Raw genomic sequence first — 25,525 nt, 5'->3', positions numbered from 1 at the left:
TTTAGCAAGTAATCTATAACATTTATTTATTTTTCAGTCCACTTATGATTTATTTCCCCCTCTTCCTCCTACATTCACCCACCCAGCTCATATCATGGTATGTTAGAACTGAGTGGCACTTGTTTCATCCTATTTCCCTAAGAGCCCTAGAGACTCCTATGGGATGAACATAGGACAGACTGGCAGGACTTCTTCCACCCTGTTCCTGTTTGGGCAAAGCGGCTTCACTTTTACCTACTGGAATTTCATATTACCTTCCTTTTGAAGAAAGGGTTCTGGAGCTTTAAAATATTTTACAACCACTGTTCTGGTCCAATCTTCTCATTTTATATCCAAGAAAATTAGAGTCTAAATTGATTACATGTTTGCCCAACATCATAACGAAGTTAAAGGCAGACTTGGACCAAGCAGGTAGGTCTCCTAAGTCCCCACTGCCTGGTGTTCCATAGCCAGTCTTGGAAAAGGGTAAATACAAACAATGGAGTCTCTTTGCGTCAAAAGAGGAGAGGAATTTCAAATTGAAAATTCTCCCCTAGAATATAAAAAATAGTGAAAGGGAATAAAGTGGAAAGGAGAAAAAATGAGTGGGAAATATCAGGGAGGGAGACAGAACATGAGAGACTCCTAACTCTGGAAAAAAAACTAGGGGTGGTGGAAGGGGAGGTGGGTGGGGGGTGGGGGTAACTGGGTGATGGGCACTGAGGGGGGCACTTGATGGGATGAGCACTGGGTATTATTCTATATGTTGGCAAATTGAACACCAATAAAAAGTAAATTTATAAAAAAATAAAAAAAAGAAAGAAATATTTAATAAAAAAACAATAATGATACTAAGAAAAAAAAAGAAAGAAAATTCTCCCTTAGAACCAATGACAATTTCACATTTGCAATGATTTAGTCTAGTATGTATGTCTTTGTGCACCTAGCACATAGAAGGTACACAGTATGTTGGGTAAGTGAATAAATGTGAATTAAAAACTACATTTCCCTAATAAAATGGATCCTTACACTAAGAAAATAATTCATTTTCAGTCCCTGAATTTATAAACAATATTCATAATTTCTTAGCTTGAATATGCTATTCTGTATCTATAGTCTATAATTCAGTGTTTAAAATTTTTTTTAGCAGGGTCACAGTCTCTTAAGAATTTGGTGACAACTATAAAACCTCTTCCCAGACAGATGCACCTTTATATACACATCTATACAAAATTTGATTTACAAGGGTAGGAGGTAGACAGACCTTCTAAGCCTTATTGTTATTACTAAGGGTTTCAATGGACCCTGGATTAGAAATCCATGAGGACAATACTGTGATTTATCCAAAATCAGTGATGATAAGAAAACTCCTAAAATCTTGCATCTCTCTTTTCCCTTCATTAGTCTGAGCTAAGTGATGGCATTGCAGTCCTTGTGGGAAGCAATGATCGTGTCCAGGGAGTGATCAGCCAGCTGGAGGACACCTGTAAAACTATTGAGGTAAGTCAGGCAATTCCAACCAAGTATAAACAAAGCCTGAACTCCTGGGGGGTTGTGACTGCCCACTGCCACAGAATCTTTTCTTACAGAATGACCTCCTTCCTCATATAACTCTAAAACATTCTCCTGGCCTCAGAAAGAGAAGTTACCACATCAGTTAACAAGGCAGATTTTGCCACGTTTAGTAGGGTGGTTGCGATATTTATTGTTCTTTTTCAGTCAATCCGTTTTATAAGATTGACTACAACAAAAATCAATCCCCAGTAACAAAAATGAGTGTGGTCCACCATGATAGCACTATTTCTTTGTGGAAATCCAAACGGTCTTAAGAAATGTTTGTTAATGCTTTAGAAAATCCTGTGCAGGTTCCAGCTGCCTATCTGAGTTCTGTGGGTATGCAAAGTGGATAGCAGGAGGAGAAAGATGTGTATGATGGTAGCTAGAGAATGATTCAGTAGCTGGGAGCTCACTCAGACCTGAGTACTGGCTCATTCATCCCTGCCCTCTGCCTGGCCCAGTGCCCGGCATAATAAACATTCAGTACAAACTCAATGAACAAACGCATGAATGGTTGGCTGTTTTGCTCACACTTAAGTTTGGCATATAAGAAATACTGTTAATCCACCCTTCCTCAAGATCAAATATAAACTGTGTAATTGCTGAAGGCAAAATGCTTGAAGTCTAAAGAAATTTAGCTATGTGGCAGATATCTTTTTAAGAACTGAAGATTCACAGACTAGTAAAGCCAGGCCCTCATAGGGGGCAGGTGCAAGACAGCTGGGTGAGTGCAGGTCTCTGGAACTGTAACCTGGAGCCATTTATTACCATCTCCCTGCTTTAAATTTTAGGGTTACTTGTTTTTTTCATTTGGACCTCAGATGCAATGCTGAAGCGTTATACTGCTTACTCTGTGGCATATTGTCCTTATTGCTATGGGCAAGGCACCTCTTGTTGGCTATTTATTTCCTGTTATCCCCATTTCCCACTCTCTTCTCTGTAAATAACCACTCTAATATCTTTGGTGTTCCATTTAACTATACTCCTATAAAATCTTTATTGTTTTATATTCACATCTTCTACTTTTATAAATGGTATTATGCCGTATTTCTCATTATGCTTCTTTTTTTAAACTAATCATTAGGTTTTAAGATCCATTTTCATGTACATTCAATCCCTTAATTTCTCCTCTGTAAAAATGGGGCATAGTGCCCACTATATAGCATCACTGTGAGAAATTAAATAAGCATAAACAAAATGCTTCACACAGTGCCTACCATATGGTGAGTGCCTGCCAAGTACCCTGTTTTCATTATTTTATCATTAGAAAGGCAAATTCTATTAAAAGCCAAAGGCTGGTTCCTAGATAATAATTTCAAGACATTGGCCATAATCATCTCATTTTAGATTTACACATCATTAAAATCAATGTCCTCTCTTCTCCATACTTACCTTCCTGAAAAGATCACAATACATCTGGGACCCATTTATAGAAGGAAAGCTTTCTCTGCGTGAAGAGCCCAAAGAGGTTACAAAATGGACAACAGAAACTCTTCTTTTTGCTTATTTACAGGAAAGGCCAAATACAACTTAATCAGTAAGCCATGAATCAGCACTCCAGTGTGGTACCATGTTGAGTCTTGAGCATATAAATAGGAGTATGTTACTTGTGGGCAAGTGAGGTCATCTCTGTACTCCTCTCTGGTCAAGCCTTCATCAGAGTCCTCTCTCGAGGACGGAGAGGCTGCAAAACACAAGCAGGAGAAAAGCTCTGTGGGTCACATTGGGCCTTGAGCAAACAACTCAGGCTCCATGTAGCCAGCATCAGAGGACATTGAAAGGACGAGGAGAGATTTGACAACTGGTTTTCTTCCTGGAGGCGGGTCAGACACACAATAGGGAGCAGCTGTTTTCTCTTTCACGGAGAACAAGACAAGAAGGAACAGCTTTGACGTTAAGTCGGCAGAAGAGATTTAGTGCAGATATCAGGAGGAACTTCCGAGCAGTGCATGTCAGGATTATTACCCCTATTATTCCTGATAAAAACATTCATCAAGCATGCACACTTTTGTAAGTGCTTTCACGGGTTACCAGAAAAGTGTAATTGTTCCCTGCAGGGCTTTCCAATGAAGCTGTAAATTGGCAGGGGTCGTAAAAATGCCCATCCCTTTTACTTATTTATTTCACTTCTGAGATTTTACTTTAAGGAGACAAAACAATATAGAGTGTATATATTCATAAATAACCCTTCATAGACATTTAGAGGGGGAGAAAATCCCAGAAACCAAAAGGTCAGGAGCAGTGTGAACAGTGGGACTATATACTCCTTACATATTCCTTATATATTCCTGTATTTCGCATTTTTCTAAAGTGAGCCTGGCATTTTTAATAACCAGTAAAATAAAAAATGAATGAATGTGGCCCAGATAAGCACAGTTCTTTCAGATCAGCTTAGGTGGTTCATCTGGAAATGTATTGGCTCAGAGCCTCATGGAGGTGGTCCCTGATCTTATGATCCCTACTTGATGCAAATAACCTCCCTCTGAAGAGGCCAGAAGCCAGAGACACTGCCACAAATGACCACACGGTGCCCCTGTAATCACCAAGGTGATCCCCATAGAGCCAGGGCCATACCAGTGGGCAAAACATCAGATGCTCACTTTGTGCATGCCAGCCTGCGAGGCAGCATGCAGTGAAGCACAGCAAGTTCTTGGCTTAGAGTGAAATGGTCCTACCTTGCAGAGCAGGTGAATTCTGCACCAGAGTTTAGGTCACAGAGCTCCTGTGTCTCCCCTTCTCCCTGAGGTGGTTGTTTTCCTTCCTGACTTTGCTCACCACCTGCCTGGAAACATTTTCTGGGAAGCCACGGGTGGCTCCTGGCCAGGGGGTGGGGAGCTGTTGTTAAAGAATTCCCTCTTCTGATTGGTGAAGAACTCCTTAGGGATGGGAAATGGAGTAGTCCCTGGTTGGGCACTATCCTTCCCTAATTACCTCACCTCTTCCCACTTGGGGCCCTGACACCTGCCCTTTGGTAGGAGTGTCCATCCGTTGTACATGTCTAATTTTGTCCTCGATCATGTAATGTCTTGTAGGGCTGGGCTGGACAGGCACTTGGCCCAGGACCAGCCCTGGAGAGCTGCTGAGCTTCTGCTAAATCACCCTGTGGACTCCTTCTTATCTTTTAAAAAAATAACGTATACTGTTGATGTGAGTTTCCAATGATTCTGAGTGGCTTTGAGAGGACAACAGTCATGAAAGGGGAGTCTGAACTGTGTCAAAAGGGGAAGTGGCATTTTTTTTCCTCATTGCTGTGGGCTGACAGTGGGTAAAGAAGCCTAAAGTCTTTTCAGCATTGCTGGCTGAATGTGGCTCAGACTAAGATGTTCCAAGAGCTCTGGACTGCAGGTTGTTGGAGGGCCTTCTAGGCTGTTCTAGACAAGCCCAGCATGGTCTGGAACTACTTGCCTTTCCAAGCTGGGAAATGTTCTGGGACAGGCTGGGACTCAGAAAGAGGGCTGCTGGTTGGAGTGGACCAGTCCACTGCCTCAGGAGCTCTCTGCTTCCAGAAAAATGTGCTTGGCTTTCCTTCCTCATTCCTAGAAATCAAAACCTCTGTTTTACAGTCTTTATGGAGGGCAATTATCCTATGTCACTGGATACCCAAGAGAGTAGGCTCTTAATACTGGCCCTCCTGAGGCAGGCTGGTGGGTAGGCCTAGAAATAATCCTGTTTTTTATGGGTACACATCTAAAGGGAACAGTTACAAGTTGAATAATAAATATTTGATCTTGAGCCTTTCCATTATCTGAAAAATGACAACTTTAATAAGACCCTCCAATGATTCTGCAGTTGAAAACAAATCCATTGTATTTCCAAAACAATAATTTTATCCAAACAGCTTTTGGGATATTGTCTGTGCAGTTACAAATATGAAGTATAAAAATATAAGAACCATGTTAATAAGCATGCCGGAATTTTTAAGGCAACATTTTAAGGGCAAAATAACATATGCTTAAAAGAATAGGTTTCAGAGTTTGAATTTTAGCTGTTATTTAATTATATGACCTGGGGAAGTTACTTAAGCTCTTTGTCCCTCAACTTCCTCACTGGTACAGTGGGGTTAATAATATATTCTTCACAGTGTTATTGTGATGACTAAGTTGGGATAAGAGGCACATGCCAGAGGCTTGATAAGTGTGTTACCTCATATTATTCTCACAGCCAGCTTGAAAAGAACACACTGTAATGATGCTAATAGTTGTTTGAACCACTGAAGCATCTTTTAAATGGTGTCAGAATAAGACTATCAGGGTCTTGGTGGATTATGATGTGGGGGTAAGCAACCTCCTTCAGATGGAAAAACTGAACATGAATGGTAGAAGATATTAGTCCTATTATTTATCTAATAGGTAAATATTTAATATATTTATAATTAATATAAATAGATAATATATATTTATATAAGAAGCTTGGAGGTAACTTAAAATATTGGCAAAAGTAGACGAAGACTCTTCTGGGAAATGCGTTGACTCTCCAACATGAACAGGAGCAAAATAAACAACTGCTCAACTCGCCATGGTCTTGTGGCTTTCACTGAACCCAGGTCAGGATAGGCTTGCAGGGCTCTCTGACTTAGAGTTTACTCATGGAGCTTCTAAATTATCTGGACAGACACTCCAGGAGTAAGCTTTAGAGATCCCATAAATTAGAACACAATTGTGCTAACATGAAGCGGGTGGCAACATGGTATGATAGAAAACAGCATGAGTTTGGGATTCCCCAGTCCCACGGCCATGGGGTAGAGTTGCTTGGCTGAGCACTGCACAAGGGCACCCCACTGACAGGAAAGGGGCCTAACTCCAGCTCCGGTACCTGGAAAGAACATGTTATTCTCCTTTGTCTTTTTTAGTGTAGCCTGGCGGAGACCCAGCTTCTCATCTGAGTCTGCCCTCATGGGACTTCTCCCAGCTGCTAGGAATTGGGGCTTTATGAGCAAAGGTTTGGCTGATTTCCTCAGGAGACTCTTCCTACTTTAATATAGTTCTTTCTTTATATTATTAATCTGCTGTCTGCTTTTTTCCCCTTCTTTTGGGGGTGGTTGGGGGAGAAAACCTTATTTGGCTTAATGCAGAGAATTCTGAGGTACTGTATTTCAAATGAAGCTGAGTGTGGACTTCCAGACGCAGAGCCCTAGCACCAAACAAGCCTGTGTGTCGATGAGTGGTGGAGGAATGTGGTAGGGTATGTGAATGAGCTGGGTAGAGCCACAGTTGCTCAGTGACAAGTGGTGGGGCTAAGAGTTTATCTTCAGCTCTATTTTGGGCACAGAGGCAAGTTCCTTACATGGTAAGAGCAGAGGTTCCAATTGTCTTAGGTTTTCCTGTCATAGCCCTGGCACATTCCCAAGCTGGGACTGACATTGCAGGGCCAGGACATATAATTTATGTCTTAATGCTGTAGATGACCACTCTGAAACTCACCAGGAGTGGAAAGAGACATCTTATAGACTGAAGACTGCAATATCTCTAAATTTACCTCAAGCTGTAGAGTCTTGGAACTGTACAGTCAAAAGGGACTCTGGCAATCACCCAATCCCATCCCTTATTGTACAGATAAGAAAACTGTCCTGAGGCTAAGTGGCTTCCCTACAGTTGCATAGTTGTTCTTTAGTGTTCTCTTTTGAGTACTGAATGAAGCAGAGGCTTGGAGTATCTACTGACATATCTATTTTATGGGAACATAGAAACTTTTGAGGACTGAATATTCTTAGATACAAGTCATATTTCATTCATTCACTCAATCATTCAGACTATCGTTCTCGTGTGTACACTCCATGCCATACTCTGCACACATAATGCGGGAAGTGGTGATGAACTAAATAGAAAAGGTTCCTGTTCTCAGAAAGGTTTTGTTCTGGTAGGGAAGTTAGACAATAAAACCAATAAATGACAAGATCATTTCAGAGAATAATAAGTCTCTGGGGAAAAGGTAAGCCACTGAAAATCCAGTCATTAGAAACAATGGAATGATGGTACTTTGAGTGGTGGGCTATATACTCTTTAGTAAAAGATTGTCTATTGTTGATTTTTTTTCCCCATGAAATGCTTCTCTTTGCAGCTGCATAAATTGTATCTATCGCCACTGGAATATAAATGAGGTTAAAAATTAAAGTGTGTCAGTTTTAACATTCCTACCAAAGCAACAGCTAAACAATGGGTTTTAGAGAAATATTAAAGGCTACCTACTCACTTCTAAGGAAATGACCAAATGATTACTTGATTTTTTTCTTTTTAGCCAGATACTATGACATTGGTTAGAAACAGATATTCCACCTGTCATCATTTTACCATTTGAATATGGACAGCATAGTTTTCCCTTTATAAAATCACCCATTTTTGGTATATTGCATCCATACTGGGCTCACCTCAGAGATGGGATGAATCTTATTTTTATTCAAGGACTACAGACAACTTTTATTTGGTTCTTCTAAGAAGCCAATATATATAACTGTCCTGGCAGACCCAGGAGGTAGGTCACCTTGCAGTGGAGGCTATGCATCAGAATATGCTTAGAGGCACATACGTAGTGCATTTATGATGGAAGTTATTCAGTTGCTAAATGCACTCACACAGGTGCACAGGTGTACACACACAGGACACAGGGACTGCAGATATCAAAAGAAAGAAAATGGAGAATATTTTTAAAAGATAAACTTTGAAGGTCAAGAGGTATATATCTCGATTCAATTAGTATTCAGAGAAGTGGGGTAGGGGGAAGGTACACAGCCAAGAACTTTTACTGAAGCCTTTTCTTTTTCTTTCTTTCTTTCTTTTTTTTTTTACCAAGCTTTTAACTGAAATAAGTGAAAAAGAATCTTAAAAGCAAAAAGAAATCTTTGAGGTGAGGAAGTTTTTGCAGAGAAGAGATAAAGATGGTTGCTATCATGCTTTTGCAGGTAACATTCATCCTTTAAAGTGTGCTACCTGCAGACATTTTGATAATGCGGTAGTCCACATTTTTCCCATTCCATTTTTCAGGTTACTAGAAAGTCACTCTTGAAAGCATTTCAGGTCCACATTTATAAAGGCACAGTAGGTACTGAAATTCAGAGTAATCACTATCACTAGTGAGCTGGCCTCTAACAGAATATTTTTCTTTCATGGCATATACCTATTCCCTAATTACCTCAGAGGGTGAGTCGATAAGCTGAGGTGTTTGTTGTTAACTGACTTTCATAGCACTTTGAAGGTCTTGCAGTCCAGAAGGACAGAAGGGTGCCCACCTTAGTCTCTCAGGTATTGCTTCTACCTCAGAGGGCATGAAAAAAAATAGAAGAAATTTAATTTCTTCAAATGAGTATTTCTCATTTGAATCTGACATTAGGTTAACCTGAACATCTTAAGTTCATTTCTAAAAGTCTGTAAGTACTAGTTTCATAATTTCAAGAAAGAAGCATATTTTTCCTATTTTAGAAACAGATTTGTCTGACTCTTACCATACTTTGCATAGGATTATACTAAAGGCACACTAGGAAGAGAAAAAAGAAGTGAAGGGTTTTTTGTATTAGAAATTAGAAAATACAATAATTTTTCTACCCTTCTCATGAACACTGAAAAATTCTGGCAGGTTTTTAGATCTTGTAATGCCTAATACATAGTAATTAGTGAATTTTGCTGAAGAATGAACTAATGAATATAATTCTGAAACAATTTGAGGTTTCTTTAAAAACCTACTTGCTGCAGAGTTGATTTGTTAAAGACATAAGTTCAGTTTACAGTAGTTCACATAAAATTTTTTTCAAGTTACTTTCAAGTATTTCATAGTAGGGTATATAGTAGGAATAGTTTTGACCCAAGAGTACAAAGCCCTTGGCTCTAGGCCAGGCACCAAAAATAAATGGCAGAATGGCCTGAGAAAGTGATTTAACTCTGCTGGGCTTAAGTTTCCACATGAGTGAAATGATCTATTTGGAGCAGATTACTTCTGATATTCATGCAACTTCAAAATTCCACAACTGAATAATTCAAATTAAGGAAAATTGGATCTAAATTTAATAGCACTGATGTAGTACCTATAATGTGTCAGGTGATGTTATAAGTGCTTTATTCAGTATGTAGTCATATAATAATAATAATCTAACATATACTCTGGGGTAGCATTTCCTACACTGTAAGTAAGTAATTAATAGTTGCTATTAAAATGATAGTAATTTCATTAAAATTAATATAGTACAAATCATTAGAAAACCAGAATGAAAATAAAATAATACTTGGAACTGAAAAATAATGTAAAAATAAAATGGTTATTTCATTTAAACCACTAAATAAAACACTAGCCATTACACATGATTTTACATCAGTCTCATTATAAATAATTTGGGTTTTGTGAACTTGAATATTCTCACACATACTAAATCATATAGAAGAAAACTTTTGAGAAACAAAAATATTCTACCAGTATCATATATCAATATTCATTATATATGTTTCAAGTGCATAATTCCTTTTAGAAAAATAAGCTACAAATCCTTATGTTTGCAGTAAACAGTAGAGCTTCTGAACATCAAAGAGGCATATTTCAGGAATGCATTGGGCACAAGGTTGCCTTTGAGCTTAGAACAGAAAGCATTAAAGTGAAAGAAAGTTTGATTGGGAAGCTACTAACAGGCTTCAGTTCTGAGGTCTCATAATAGTCCAAATCTCAAGGTAAAGGGCTGGAAATGGATGCAAATTTGGCGAGCCCAGTGATTTCCACATCTGGACATGCTTTGTGGGCCCTTGTCCTATTACTCTGACAACTGTCAAGGCTCCATGGATTTTAATCCCATCCTCACAACTCCTCTGCTCCTGCTCTTCCTTTATGGCCAGAGTTGGGCACCACTTCATAAGAAGCTTTTCCTGAGCCATCCACCCCTCCCTGTTCCCCTTGAATGTCCCCTGCCAGCATGCTTCTATAAAATCTGGTATAAATCTCTAACATATTTGAATTATTCAGCTTACCAGGTTGCTGTTATGTTATTGATCCATAGTCCTTCTCTCTTGGTGAACCTGAGCTCCTTGAGAACAGGAATTATGTTTTAGTTCATTGTTGGGTCCCCAGAGCCTTGCATAGTGCTTGACACAAATGACACATTTAGGAGTTGATTGCTAAATGAATGAATGGATGGCTACATGACAGCATTAACTAGTAATTATTACTAAAATGGTTAAATCATTGGATGTCCTTCATGCATTGTTATTGGTCAGAAAATATGATAAGGATTGACTGTGTTCCAAAGGAGGCAGCGAAGTAAGGTGTGTGTATTTCCTGCACATTTGTGGAGTATCTTCATAACCAACAATTTGGTTTAGGTTACCCTATTTCCCCCTTACTCTAAAAATAGTAGAGAAATTGGAGGAAAATGAAATGCAGTTTTAAAAAACATGTTCAAATATGTACACTGAACATCTGTTGTCCAAAGTGGTGTATGTCCTAGGCGGACCCAGATTCTATCCTTAAAGAGACTATACTTTAGATATTTAACGAACTCATGTAAAGGATGAAAGTGATACTTGACATCTAAGAGACCAGTGTTTACTAAAATGAAAGAACATGTAAGAAGGGTCACAAAGGTTGGAAATGTCAGATAAATTGGCTGGATTCCTAAGAAGCCCCCACCAGGCAGGAAAGCTACATTGCATCATTGTGTCTCAAAGTCTGTTCTCAGCTGTGAAGGTCACGGACCCAGAGATGGTCAGGTCCAAGGAGATATACCAAGCTTACTGGAGCTTGAGATACCAAAAGGCCAATAGCCAGGCAAACCAAAAGCTAATTATGATTTAAACATGGACTCAGAGAAGGGAGCTAGATGATGCTGGAGATGCTTCAGCCACACAATGCAAATGCACAAGGCTGACTTTCCATGCAGGCTTTCTCTCGGGGAATCAAAGACTAGATTCAGTATTTCCCCATCTTAGACGATATTGGATGAATAGAGAACCAGGCGGATACAGGTGCATGTCATTGGTGATAACTATTATGGGATTTCAGAAGAATGAAAAAATGGCATTCAGTCATAGAGATCAAAAAACATCTTATGAGAGAAGGTGGTGTTCCAACAATGTATTTAAGATTACTTAGAGTTTGCAACTGTGAGTAAGGAAGGAACATCCTAAATAGAGGGGAAATGATGAGCAAAGAGAGTGAGTGATTTGTTTTTGCTGGACATGGGGTATGTGATGAAGAATAGTACAATATTATGAAGGAAGGCTGGTACCAGATTATGGAGAAGCTGTAAAGTCAGTTATGAAGCTTAAATATTATTCTTTGGGCAATGAATAGTCAGAGAGAAAGTACTGTACTCCAGGAAAATGTACTCCAGGAAAATGAATTCAGCTATAGTGTATGAGTTTGCTTGAAGTAAATCCCAGATGCAGAGGCCAATGGGAAGCCTTAGAATTGCCATGGGAGGACTGAAACTGGGACAGGATCAGTGCAGGTGGAGTAGAGAGAGACTGAAGGATACAAACCAGGAAGTATCATGGTGTTTTCCTTACACATACACACATACTTACACTCACACACATATACTCACACTCACACTAAGGCACAATATTAACCCATAAGCTGTCTAACCAACACAAAAATTTTTAAAAACTTGTTCCTAATTTCTATGAAATTCTCCATTTTATAAAGAACATAGTGAAAAATCATTGATCCATTTAGCAAATTCAGTTGACTTTGGATTGTATGAGTATCACATTTGATAAAAATGAGATCTTCAGGACGCCTGGGTGGCTCAGTGGTTGAGCTTCTGCCTTTGGCTCAGGGCATGATCTCACATCGGGACCGAATCCCACATCGTGCTCTGTGCGAAGAGCCTGCCTCTCCCTCTGTGTCTCTGCCTCTCTCTCTGTGTCTCTCATGAATAAATAAATAAAACATTTTAAAAAATATTAAAATAAGGTCTTCAAAGCATCAACACAATAGGAATCTATGTCCAAGGGACAGCTTCAAGGAAAAAAAATACCCTATATAAGTAAATTTTCTTATCTCCTTAAACGTCCAGGCGATTTCTCCAAATAGACACTCTTTCAAACACTTTCTAAAATGAGCTAACCCAACTAACAGGAATGCTGCAGAAAACAGAAGCAGGAACTTTGTGAGAAGTTTGATTACCTGTATGGCATCCTGGAGGAGAGGAAAAATGAGATGACCCAAGTCATTACCCGAACCCAAGAGGAGAAACTGGAACATGTCCGTGCTCTGATCAAAAAGTATTCTGATCATTTGGAAAATGTGTCAAAGTTGGTTGAATCAGGAATCCAGTTCATGGATGAGCCAGAAATGGCAGTGTTTCTGCAGGTAAGTATCCTTTTGGTACCTAATAGAACTAACCAAGAAGGTGGGTGCTGGAAAAGTAGTTGTCATCATATTTTTGTAATTTTATGTACATCTCATTTTGATTTATTTTACCAAGTAAAATATAAGGTTATTTTGTGTTCATATCTCCATCTGTTTAAACAACTTCATAAGCATATATTCAAGGGACCATGACATCACTTAAATATAAGAGGGTTCTAGTATAAAACAGCAGTTATTCACGGCATTTAGAAACTAAGCTCTGAGATTTTCCGAGTCAGCAGAGGAAAGAATTAAGTCTTTGATGAAAAGAATTTAAGTAGGCCTGTCTTTTGTTTGCTTTCACAGAATGCCAAAACCCTGTTACAAAAGTAAGTAATTTTCATTTTATGGAAAAATGCATACTTTTCATTTTTACCCAAGGCTATCAAACATTAAACAGTGACAGAAAGTGGTGACTTGTCTTTGTTGCAGAATTTCTGAAGCATCGAAGGCATTTCAGATGGAGAAAATAGAACATGGTTATGAGAACATGAACCACTTCACAGTCAACCTCAATAGAGAAGAAAAAGTAATACGCGAAATTGATTTTTACAGAGGTTTGTTTTTCTTGTGACCATTTGGCCAAAGTTGCAGGTGTGTGAAAGCTGCAGATGGGTTCAGCAGAAGAAAGGGGGATTCAGAATCATCTCCAGAATGGATGCTGACAATTATACAAGGATCATAATCCAATGTGAAACTCTATTTCAAAAAAAAAAAAGAAACTCTATTTCATTACAAATTCGTATAGTTGATTGACAGTATTTATTTAGCTTTGCACAGCACAACACCTATTATTATAATGCCATTATTGGGCATTTGACTCTGAGTAGTGAAATACTTAATAACTGATGGTGATGGTGATGTCTTAACATCAACCCTACACAGGGTGTTAACCATAATGATGTGAAGTGTCAAGTGCAAGTTTAAAGATGAGATAAAAATAAAACGTGGAAGACATTTGGATAGACATTGTAGCACATCCACTTAATCAGACTTTAGAGGGCAAGAATAGTAATGAGTCACAGAATAAGTCACACCTGGAAACAAAACTGGCTCTATGTGACCAGCTGTGTTTCATGAGTTATAAATGTATCCCTACCATTTGGTCCAGAGATCACCCTCCTGGAAATCTGTCCTCATGAAATAATTGAAAAGAGAAAAATAACCTTGGAGCTGACCAAAACTTTGATTGTCTTGATTCATCCTAGCCCATCTAGATGACAAGGCTCCTTGGCTACACCATTAATAATGCTATGAAGTTGTATCAGTGTGTACAGAAGTAAGTTTAGAAGCAAATCTTCAGGATGAATCTTATTAAAAAATTCCTTAATATTGTCTCTCCTTAATATTGCCTGAGGGACTATTAAGATCAATGTGTTAGGAAAAGAGTGATAGTATTAACTGTGGCAAAAGTCAGCATTCACTGGATAGAGGAGGTAAGATATTAAAACAAGTCAAGGGTTTTGTATGTTTTCTGAGATAGGGAAGAAAGTTGCATTTCCACTTAATTCGACAGAGATAAGTAAGTGACAGTCCCAGTCCCAACGTTCCAGGAGCTTGCAGATGTGACAGGGTATGGTGTAAATGTGGCCAGGCTGTGGGGGCGGGGGGTGGGGGGGATGATGGCAGTGGTCAGGTGCATGGTGCATGGTAATAGTAAGGACTGCACTTTGTATTGGGGAGGGGAACAAGGAAGATGATGGTGATTGGGCCCATCTTCACATTTCTTCTGTCCACATTTAACTAGAAGCACAAGCCCCAGCATGGCATACTTGGGTCATAGTCCAGTGTCTGATGGAGAAGATTTTCCTAGCCCTGACCTTAATCTGGGCTGTAAGTACTGGCTATTAATTGATTTCATAGCTGCAGTGGTAATTATAATGATTTAAAAAACACATTATCTTACCAGAAGAGGAAGATGAAGAAGTAGAAGGGGAAGAAGGAGAAGGAGAAGGAGGAGGAGGAGAAGGAGAAGGGGAAGAGGGAGAAGTGGAAGAAAATGTTCGAACAGAGTCATCAGGAGAAGATGAAAGTCCGGAGAAAGCCTTGGAGCCCTCTCAGCTGGCCTCAGAGCTCCAGGCTGCCCCAGGGGCACTTCTGGTTTCCTCTCCAGAACCACCTCCAGCCCTGCCACCTGTTGCAGAGGCCCCCGTGACACAGGTAACTATTCACCGATTCTGTCCTACAAGACACACAGGTGTGTCTCCTTGCTGAATAGCCTAAACAATTTATTCTACCTTAAGAAAAAGGTAGCTGTAGCCCAGAAGTTTGTATGTGAAAGACAAAAAGAATTCAGAGCAGTCACAATGTCAGAGGGAAAAGTCCTCTAGGTTATTCAATGGGTTTAGAGTTGTTATAACCAGTTGATGAGACCAAGTTTCACACAATTTTCCCACCAAGAGCACCCTCAACCCTGAGGCAATCTTTGGAAAAATTGCATGTAGGGGAGATGGGTATGTGTGTAACATGTTAGTTCTTAGATTGCCAATGTCATGAAGATTGGGTCTTCTCTGAATACAGCTATGGGGTAGAGGGTAGGAAATAATCTAAGGTGAGAAATAAAAATGACCACACCTTCAGAATCTTAATTTTCTGTAGATGATAAAGAAAGTAAATATAAAAGTCATGCTAGTTTATGTCCCTGTCATTGACATATAACTATATCTTTCGTGGAGTGGACAAATAACATCTAGTTTTCTGTGTATCTGTCATCTGATGAGATTATGTTTAATGATTTTACAAATTTCTTAGGAGGTAACCCATCCCAAATCCTGTATCTGACTGGCTGGTTCTTAGTTTTTGAGATGTCACCGCCCAGTTTTCATGCCTTTGTGCTGATTTCATGACAACTTCGGCAGAGGTCTCCACCTGTGGACTTTGTGGGCAATGTAGCTTCACCAAAAACCAGCCCTGGTTTGGCACCTGCTCTCAAAGTGGATGCAATTACCTGTAGAAACAAAACCTCAGAGGGGAAACCCTGAATTAGAGAATTATATTCTATGCTCAGTCTCCATAGGAAACCAGGCTGAAATACTATTTATGGTTCCTAGAATCTTGACATTCTGGGTGTACCGATTGCGCTGGGTTCGAGCTGTGCTAACCAAATGAGAATTGGATTTGATCAATAAGATCAATTTGGGATTTTAGAAAAGAGGTTTGGGGAGCCCATTTAGAATGTCAAAAAAAGTAATTGTGGCCAAGAGTTTGACCTTTTTGCTCTATCAGATGTTTTAGAAGCAAACTTTCATTTTAGGCATCTGCTGTCTGTCTGCCCAGGCTACCATCTAGTGAGGGACAAGCCCAGCAGAGAAGAGGGGGCACATGAAGGTTCCCAGATGGAGGGGCGCTGGCAGCGCTGACCCTCCCTTACTGCCTGCAGAGGGGTGGGATGCGCTAAACCACATGCTAAATCAGGCAGTGCACAGAGAGCTCAGTTTTCAAACCCAAAGGGAACTAAAACCGACTGCTTTTTCTTCTTCTTCTTCCTCTTCTTCTTCTTCTTCTTTTTTTTACTTTTGAATGTATCTGTCCCGATTAAGGGGGAGGTGGTGCCCACTGGCTCTCAGCAGACCACAGAGTCTGAAACTCCAGTCCCTGCAGCAACGGACACTGCGGATCCCTTGTTTTACCCTAGTTGGTATAAAGGCCAAACCCGGAAAACCACCACCAACCCACCTTCCACCCCAGGGAGCCAAGGTCTGGGACACATAGGGCCTCCTCCTGGTTCTGAGGATTCGAATGTGCAGAAGGCAGAAGTGCCGGAAGCTGCAGCCAGTGAGAGGGCAGCAGTGAGTGGTAAGGAAACTAGTTCACCTGCAGCTACTTCTCAGGTTAGTGTTGATGCTCTTGTGTCTGAATGCTCCCCCGTGCCACCTAGCGTCCTGCTGGGACCACAGCAACAAAGAAGGGCTTCCAAAGGGGCAGAAAGGAACCATGGCTTGGGAAAAAAACACAGAAAACAACTCATCCCGCAATTTGGGCTGGGTTTTGTTTTTTTTGTTTTTTGTTTTTTGTTTTTTTTTCTTTTTAAGGCTGGGAAAACAAAAAAAGGAAACACATGGACTTCACGCTACCCATATGTGGTGACCTCACACCTGGCTTCCCAGGGGAGGGGTACCAGCAAGCCTGGCCCTGAAGCATGCAGTTGAAAGCTGCTTTGTCTGCGGTGACTGGCTGCTGCCCCAGGCTCCCCCTTGCAAAGGCCACTTGCCCTTGCTTAGCCGTTTTTGTGTCCTCCTTGGGCTTCCAAAGACTAATCACCTGCTTCTGTGTCAATCCCAGCAACCCTGAAGGAACACATTTGAATTGAGTTCTAAGTCTGCTCTGGACAATAACCTTTGATTGATTCATGGATTCTGGGAGTGTGCTGGCTATGGCTAGAAAAAGATAGTCTTGGCTTGATTAAACCAGCTCTTCCTAAACATGTGCTGCTGGGAGCAGAAAAACACAGGTTTTCCTACACTGGGATTTTTTTTAAGGGCCACTTAATACTTTTTTTCCTTTTTATAATGTACTTTGAAGGCCATATCTTTTTCCCACAATGGGTTAGATGTTTGCATGGCTCAAAGATTCCATAGAAGAAATATTCTATCATTTCTTCACAAGGAAGAATGCTCATGGTTACTCCATACCTATGAACATTCTTAAATGATGTGTGGATACGAGTGGTGTCCAGACAAGGAATGTCAAAGAAATATTCCCTGGTTCCGTGCTCCTGGGTCACCAGGTGATTACAAACAACAAATACATTTTTCAAAAATCAGAAAATTACTTATTGTCTTGACTGTATCTGCTCAAGTGAACCTTAATTTCATGAGGTAATAAACGGAAGTTATTTTTGGAAAACTGAAAGTAACATGCTTTTGTGTCATATACTTATTTTCACAAGTGAAAAATGACAAAAATAATGTGAGGAAACATTTTGAGGTAGTTTTTAGGTTAAAAAATATAGTGTAAAGTTTTCTAGAAAATTTACAGGAACTTTTATTTCTGGAAAGTTAATTGGATTTCTTACATATTTAGTGGAAGTTGAGTCTGGAGGAGCTGTTTTTTGAAAACAGTGGTGCAATAAATACCCCATAATAGGAGCATTTCACAGGGCTCCAAACCAAAACGCAAAATCCATCTAAATGATAATATGATAAATATTATTTGTGATAATATCAGTGAAGTTTTCTTCTTGTTTTCTCACAGGAGTTAGCAATCTGCCTAGCACTTTTGGCTTTTCTTATACTTCACTACATCTGGCGTCAGATTCAGTGCTTGATTTTTACTTTAATGGGTAGGAAATATTTTCTTTTCCCTTAACTAACATCTCATGTAGTTTCTTTCATAATGTTCCTACTCTGTAGGCTCAGAGATAAATTTCTACTCAACTTTGAGGTTCAGCCATTTAAAAAGAACCAAGTTCTAGATAATATTCATGGCTTCAAGCTCCCTATGATGCAATCACCTCAAGGTGCCTTCCTGAGGAGAATTGCTCCATTATCTAATCCTGCATGGAGGGGAATCCTGACTCAGAACAGTGACTCAGTGGGCAATTATTCAGTAATCCAGGAAGAGTGGACCCTCTAAAACGGCCATTAGGGGAGGCCAGTTTCAAAATGTGTCAGTAATGCTGTGAGGATTCAGTGCTCTTAATGTAGAGGGAGGACCAGCAAAGGACTAGTTCAGGAATATATAGGGTTTTCCTAGATTAAGTAGGTACATTTCATTTGCTTACGCCAGAGGGACCCAGGATGTGGCCAGATGACTCCTGTGAAAGATACCCAGGCAATTCTTGCACTGGTGGGCAGGTGGGCCAGGTGACTTCTCAGTTCTCTTTGAGTCCATCAGACTCTATAGTCTTTCCTGAGAGAGAAGATCTCTGAGAGAAAGGTATCGGTGCAGCAACATCAAGGAGATTGTAGCCAGGTGAGATCTGAATAAATAAAAAGCAGGAAGATCAATGTTCATCTAACCAGACATAATGAATAAGAACCAAAGAAAAGTCATAAAGGCAACAGCCTTTATTTTTGAGACACCTTTCTCATAGCCAAGCCTTTTCTTAAATACTGTTATAAGATTTGTTTAGGAACTGGCATCTTAGTCCCTAAATAGCCCTTTGAAGATTATCAGTTTAATAATATCTAAAGATTTAAACCTCATGTCCATTTGAGTAAATGACCCTGCTGAACCTGAGGCCCAGCTCCCTATGCCTGTACCTCAGAAGCAATTCAGGGTGACTGGTGCTGAAAGGCCTCAGCTATTTCTGGCTCATTGACTTTTTCATGAGTTGACATTGACTCTTCTGGAAGCTCCCATCATAGTTCCTTTCTGCCTCATTAGCTGTCTGTTCAGCAATGACAGTAGGATCTCCATGGGTCCCTGTCATGTCTGTAACTATGTGTGAGTAGGATTCTCCCCCAATGTCTAATAGTCAGCCAGAAACCTGTGTACCCTAGAATGTTCCTAGTGTCCTTATAGTCTGCTTATTATTTGTGGTGAAGAGCAGTGGGCAGAAGTATTGGCCATGGGCTCAGTGGGGCAAATGGGAGAGAGAGAGAGAACTCCATATTTTATGGGAATATCCTGAGTAACCGTGGATCTGAATAATTGTCTGAAGAGTTCAGTTTACATTCTGAGAATTCAGGTTTTGGGGTTTGTTGCCAGATATTCTTGTAATGCTTCTCTGAGGCTGCAGGGGGAGAGTCATGCTTCTTGTCTGCCATCCACTGAGTCCATGTCACCTACCCTGACATTCACACGCCTGTCTGCTAAGATAAGGGTGAGGCCTATGGGAGTGCATTGGAGTAGGGTGATTGGCATTCACTATTGCAAAGAATATGGACAGATCAATAGAGACCTCACCATAGTATCAGATTCCTGGCCTCTGTAAATTTTTTGCAGGCCTGCTTTACTTTCACCACCTCAGAACCCAAATCACTAGATTAATATTTATCTAGTGCAAAGTTAGCTTATTGGAATTTCATACTCTATCATTAGTCTTTCCCTGGACATTTAGGATGTGATACAGAAGTTCTCCTTTATTTCCAGGTGGTCTTACCTCTCTTTCCTACATGTTAGGGAATAAGGTTGCCTTAGAATCTCAAGCATCTCAGGCTCATATACTGATCTGTGAACTCACTAAAGTCACCTTCAAACTTTTAAGAAGGCAAATGTTTTGTTTCCAGGTGCTTTCTTCACAGCTATTTATACAGTGATACCTGCCCTTGCCTTTGCTGCCTGTGATTTCTGATTCCATACAATCTCCACTTTCTCCTGTACCTTCTCTCTTCACCTAATTACATAGGCAGATTATGAGTTAGAAACCAGTCACGGCAAAAACCAGACATCAGTAGTCTCCACCAGTGGTGAACTGGGATTCTGCTTTTTGTTAGATCAGAGAAGCTTTGTTGCCTTCCCCACCTTCATTCTTGAAAATAAATAAATAAATAAATTTCTCAACAAGTTTTGTCTTCAGCCTTGTGGCAAAACTGAATCCCATAGACAAGAGACTTTGAATCCTGTAACATCCTATTTCTCCCAGAAAACCCCTGGACATGAACTGGTCTTTAGCTGCAAAATTGTCCTCTAAGTTTCCACTTTTCTAGGCCATACCTGCTGGTTTTGCTCAGTCAAGGCAAAGAGAATTTGGGGAAAATAGCATTTGATCTACTTCATACGTTAACTTTTAAATTAATTTGAAAAAGTGACATAGTCAATATTAGAGGACAGGGCAATAATAAAGTGGGAAGAGGGCAGATCAGCTGCCCTTGGACAGCAGTCTCTGTGAGCCTCATCTCCTGGGCATGTCTTATTGAGGCCGTTTCTGGGCCCAGTCTGCTTCCCTCCTTTGCCCTTTCTCTTCCTATACAACTTACATGCAAACTATACCTGGGAGTTGAGACAAGGACCACTCCCACCACCCACACCTATGGACAATTGAGTATTTTATTGAAATACATGTGGCAGATTTTCCAGACGTGGGAGCAGCAACAATGAAAGACCTTCCCTATTCCCCTTCCTCCCTTCCTAATGAAGTTTACTGGCCTGGTGTGGAAGAATTTATCCAATCTGTTTAATGAGAGCTGCTCAGGGAACAGAGATTTCCAGAGAAATGTCTTCCTATATGGTGGATTAAGTTGGCAGCTGCTCTGGCTGATACTTGAGCTGGACTATGGCAGCTGCCTCACGGTCAGAGGACCTTCCATCCCCCGCTCCACATCCTAATGGGAGTCAGTTGCTTTGGAGATACGGACTTTGACATTAAAATCTCTGCAATTTCTGCCTCTATAAAGAACCAGAATTCATATATTTCACCAGAGTATGAAGTTGTGGTCACCAGAGTATGAAGTTGTGGTTATAAGAGAACCTAAAAAGTTTTACTATATCATATCTATTTTTTTTTAAAGAATAGGATAGCTCCTTTTCATATTCCCTTCTTCAAGCCTGAAAATAGATAAGTTGGGTAGAAATCCTACTAAGTCTTAGGCACTGGAAGGATCCATGAAATCAGTAAAAAGGACTTAGGTTCCTGTCCTGTTGCTTCTCTACACCGACTCTGGGCATTTATTTTCTTTGAGCCTCCATTTTCTCACTGGGATAATGAAGCAACTACTCAAAGAAAAGGTCTATCTATTTACACAGTGGAGAGTGAAAAACTTTATACTAAGAATTTTATAATTGATTCAGGATGAAATTTTCATTGGGAGGGTTACAGACTCAGGCCTGACATAAGCCACACTTAGGGACAGTAGTAACAGGTTCTCAGTGAAATAGTCCAACGCATTTCTCAAAATATATGTCTTGCCTTGAAGCTCTTCCATAAATGTCCATTTCCCAAATTCTTCCAAATCTCTTCCTTCAGCTGAATATTTACACAGATATGATGGCCACTTTTGATGCCATGAACTCCAAAAAATCCATGATGGCTCAACTCTAAAGTCTACCTAAAGACACTTAGAGACATCACTGCCCAGTAAAGCAAATTCTTAGAATGTACATAGTAGAGGTAATCACAGAATACTAGATGAAGAGATGAACAATATGTGGCTTGAAAATCTACCTGTTTTAAGTGTTATAGTTCAGTTTTGGCAAATAGCCAAATATGAAGCCACTACCACAATTAAGATGTAGAATATTTCCATCACTCTACAGTGTCCTCATGTACCTTTGCAGTTAATTCCCTCCCTGCATCCCAGTGGGTATTGTCTCAATCTTTCACAGGTTAGCCATTCTAATGGATGTGTATGCTATGTCATTTAATTTGCATTTCCCCAATGACTAATGATGTTTAGCATCTTTTCATGTACCTCTACGTCATTTTCATATTTTCTTTGATGAAGTATCTGTTCACATTTGCCCACTTTCTTTGGGTCGTTTATCTTATTAGAAAGTTGTGAAAGTTCTTAACATTATTTTGGATAAAACTCCCTTATCAGACATGTTTTGCAAAGATTTTCTCCCAGTTTGTGGCTTGCTTTTACATGTTCTTAAGTGTATTTTGAAGAGCAAACATTTTTAGTTTTGATGAAGTTCGATTTGTCATTTTTTCCTTTATGCTTTGTGTTTTTTGTCTTAAGAAATCTTTGCTCAACTCAAAAACCACAAGGATTTTCTCTCATTTTCTTCTAGAATTTTTGTAGTTTCAGCTCTTAACTTAGCTCTAAGATCATTTTAGGTTAATTTTTGTATTGTGAGATAAGGATCGAGGATGTTTCTTGACTGTTTATTTTCTTTTTATTTATTTATTCGTGAGAGACACGCAGAGAGAGGCAGAGACATAGGCAGAAGGAGAAGCAGGCTTCCGGTGGGCAGCCCGATGTGGGACTTGATCCCAGGGACTCCGGAATCACACCCTGAGCCAAAGACAGACGCTCAACCGCTGAGCCACCCAGGCATCCCTGTCTGTTTATTTTCTATATAGATATTTGTTTGTTTCAACACTACTTGTGAAAAAGGCTATCCTTTCCCTCAGTCCTTGATGACTTTGTAGAAATTCAAATAACCATATATGTTCAGGTCTACTTGAAGGCTCTACTTTGAACCATTGATCTGTGTTTGTCCCTCTGCCAATACCACACTGTCTTGATTATTATAGCTTTATAAAAGTCCCTGTATTAGGTAATGTAAGCCCTCCACTTTATTTGTTTTATTTGTCTTTATTGTTTTTTTTCTCTCTCTCTCTATTTTCTATTTTATTCATCTTTGCTCTTTATTATTTTCACCCTTATGCTTACTTTGGGTTTAATTTTGTCTCCGCTTTCTAGTTTCTTAGGGTGAAAACAAATTATTGATTTGAAATATTTCATTTTCTAATGTAAGCATTTAATGCTATAAATTTTCTTCTAATCATTGCTTCAGCTACACCCACAAGATTTGATATGTTGTATTTTCATTTTCATTTAATTCAGAATATTTTCTAATTTACCTCAGGATTTGTTCTTTGATCCAGGAGTTATTTATATAAGTAGTGTTTATTTTCTAGATATTTGTAGATTTTCCAGATATCCTTCTGTTTGATATCTGGCTTGATTCTATTGTGTAGAGAGAATACTCTTTATAGGAATCGCAATCCCTTTAAATTTAAAATTTGTTTTATGGCCCAGAATATGTTCAACTTTGCTAAAGATTCATGTGCATTTGAAAACATTGTACTTTCTGTTGTTGTTGGGTGAGTGTTCTATAAGTGTTCATTAGGTCAGTTAATTGATAGTGTTGTTCAAATCTATGATATTCTTACTGATTTTCTGTTGACTTGTTTTATCAATTGCTGAGAGAGGAAGTTTGAGATCTCTGATTATAACTGTGAGTTGGTGTATCTCCTTGCAATTCTATCACTTTTGCCTCATGCATTTGAAACTCTGTTTAGGTGCATTCATATTTAGCATTATTTTATTGTCTTGAAGATTTATCCCAAGATAAGTGGTAAACAAAATAAAATTCTTTTCTCTTTTGTGTATGGCTGCCTGCTTTACTGGGTGTAAGGAAGGTCCTCATACACATATACTATCTTTTAAGGTAGCTTAGCAAAGTTAGAAGGCAGGTGGGGAGAGCCTGGAGAAGAAAGGTGCTAACAATCCTTAAGGCGTTCCAAGTGTCTGGCAATGGGGCAGGCCTGATAGCCCAAATCCAATGAGCCTGTCTCCCCTTTCTCCTCCAGCAATGTACAGGGCCAAGTATATGAAGACTGAGATAGCTGACATATCTAATGCTTTTAAGTGACTAGGCTGAACTTTATGATTCAATGACTAGTTGTCACTGGCCTGTGGTGCCCTATTTTTAGTTCTGATGTAAATTGCTTTATAAGCTAATGTCTCTGTATATTTTCATGACACACTTATGCCCTAATTCACTCCTTGTCTTATCTAAACCAGAGGCCACCTTATCATGGGCCAGGGATTTCCAGCACCAAGCTAGCTTGCTTGTTTGCTTGCTTTCTTACTTTCTATTTTTTTCTTTTTCTTTTCTTTTTATACTTTTTTTTCAATTTATTCTTTAAATTTTATTTAAATTCAATTAATTAACATATAATGTATTACTGGTTTTAGAGGTAGAGGTCAGTGATTCATCAGTCTTATATAACACCCAGTGCTCATTACATAATGTGCCCTCCTTAATGTTCATCACCCAGTTACTGCTTTCCCCTACCCCCTCCCCTCCAGTGACCCTCAGTTTGTTTCCTTTGGTTAAGAGTCTCTTATGGTTTTGTCTTCCTCTCTGATTTCATCTTTTTTTATTTTTCCCTCTCTTCCCCTACAATCCTGTTTTCTTTCTTACATTCCACATGAGTGAGATCATATAACAGTCTTTCTCTAACTTATTTCATTCAGTATCATATCCTCTAGTTCCAACCACATCATTGCCAATGGCAAGATTTCATCTTTTGACAGCTGAGTCGTATTCCATTGTGTGTATATACCACATTTTCGTTATCCATTCATCTGTTGATGGACATCTGGGCTCCTGCCACAGTTTAGCTATTGTGGACATTGCTGCTATAAACATTAGGGTGCAGGTGCCCCTTCAGATCACTGCATTTGTATCTTGGGATAAATACCCAGTAGTTGTAATTGCTGGGTCATAGAATAGCTCTATTTTCAACTTTTTGAGGAAACTTCATACTGTTTTCCAGAGTGGCTGCACCAGCTTGCATTCCCACCGACAGTGTAAGAGAGTTTTCCTTTCTCCACATCCTCACCAATATCTATCATTTCCTGACTTTTTCATTTTAGCCATTCTGACCAGTGTGAGGTGGTATCTCTCTGTGGTTTTGATAAATATTTCCCTGATGCCAAGTGATGTTGAGCATTTTTTCCTGTGTCTGTTGGCCATTTGTATGTCTTTGGAGAAATGTCTGTTCATATCTTCTGCCCATTTCTTGACTGGATTATTTGTTCTATAGGTATAGAATTTGATAGGTACTTTATAGATTTTGGATACTAGCCTTTTTTTCTGATAGGTCATTTGCAAATATCTTTACTCTGAAATAGCAAAAGGAATGTGTGGAAGTAAGGGCCAGTCAGCAAGTGTCACCAAGGAAAACCAGCCCATACCATCTTATTTCCCAATCCAGGCACTATAAATGTTACCCTGTGAGGTTACAAAGGTGCTCCCAGAGAAAAATTAAAAGCATTTCATGAGAAATAGAGAGAGAATGGGGGGGGGAAAGAAGGAAGAAAAAAAA

The 25,525-nt window shown here is 39.5% G+C and overlaps 1 protein-coding gene across 3 annotated transcripts in view; it reads left to right on the top strand.

The window, feature by feature from the left end:
• Window positions 1-25,525, top strand: part of TRIM55 (tripartite motif containing 55) — a 44,638-nt gene that overhangs the window by 8,480 nt on the left and 10,633 nt on the right. Inside the window, exons 4-9 of one of the 3 annotated variants that reach the window (XM_055318246.1) lie at window positions 1,384-1,479; window positions 12,586-12,819; window positions 13,165-13,187; window positions 13,291-13,415; window positions 14,768-15,018; window positions 16,398-16,688. In XM_055318246.1, the coding sequence (XP_055174221.1) occupies window positions 1,384-1,479; window positions 12,586-12,819; window positions 13,165-13,187; window positions 13,291-13,415; window positions 14,768-15,018; window positions 16,398-16,688 (1,020 nt within the window). The remainder of the gene's footprint in view (window positions 1-1,383; window positions 1,480-12,585; window positions 12,820-13,164; window positions 13,188-13,290; window positions 13,416-14,767; window positions 15,019-16,397; window positions 16,689-25,525) is intronic. The other 2 variants (XM_055318247.1, XM_055318248.1) reach the window with 2 other exon arrangements.

The sequence above is a fragment of the Nyctereutes procyonoides genome, unplaced genomic scaffold (assembly GCF_905146905.1).
Source record: "Nyctereutes procyonoides isolate TBG_1078 unplaced genomic scaffold, NYPRO_anot_genome, whole genome shotgun sequence".
Taxonomy (NCBI): domain Eukaryota; kingdom Metazoa; phylum Chordata; class Mammalia; order Carnivora; family Canidae; genus Nyctereutes; species Nyctereutes procyonoides.
The sequence above is the reverse complement of the archived record's forward strand: the minus strand, read 5'-3'. Positions and strand labels throughout refer to the sequence as shown.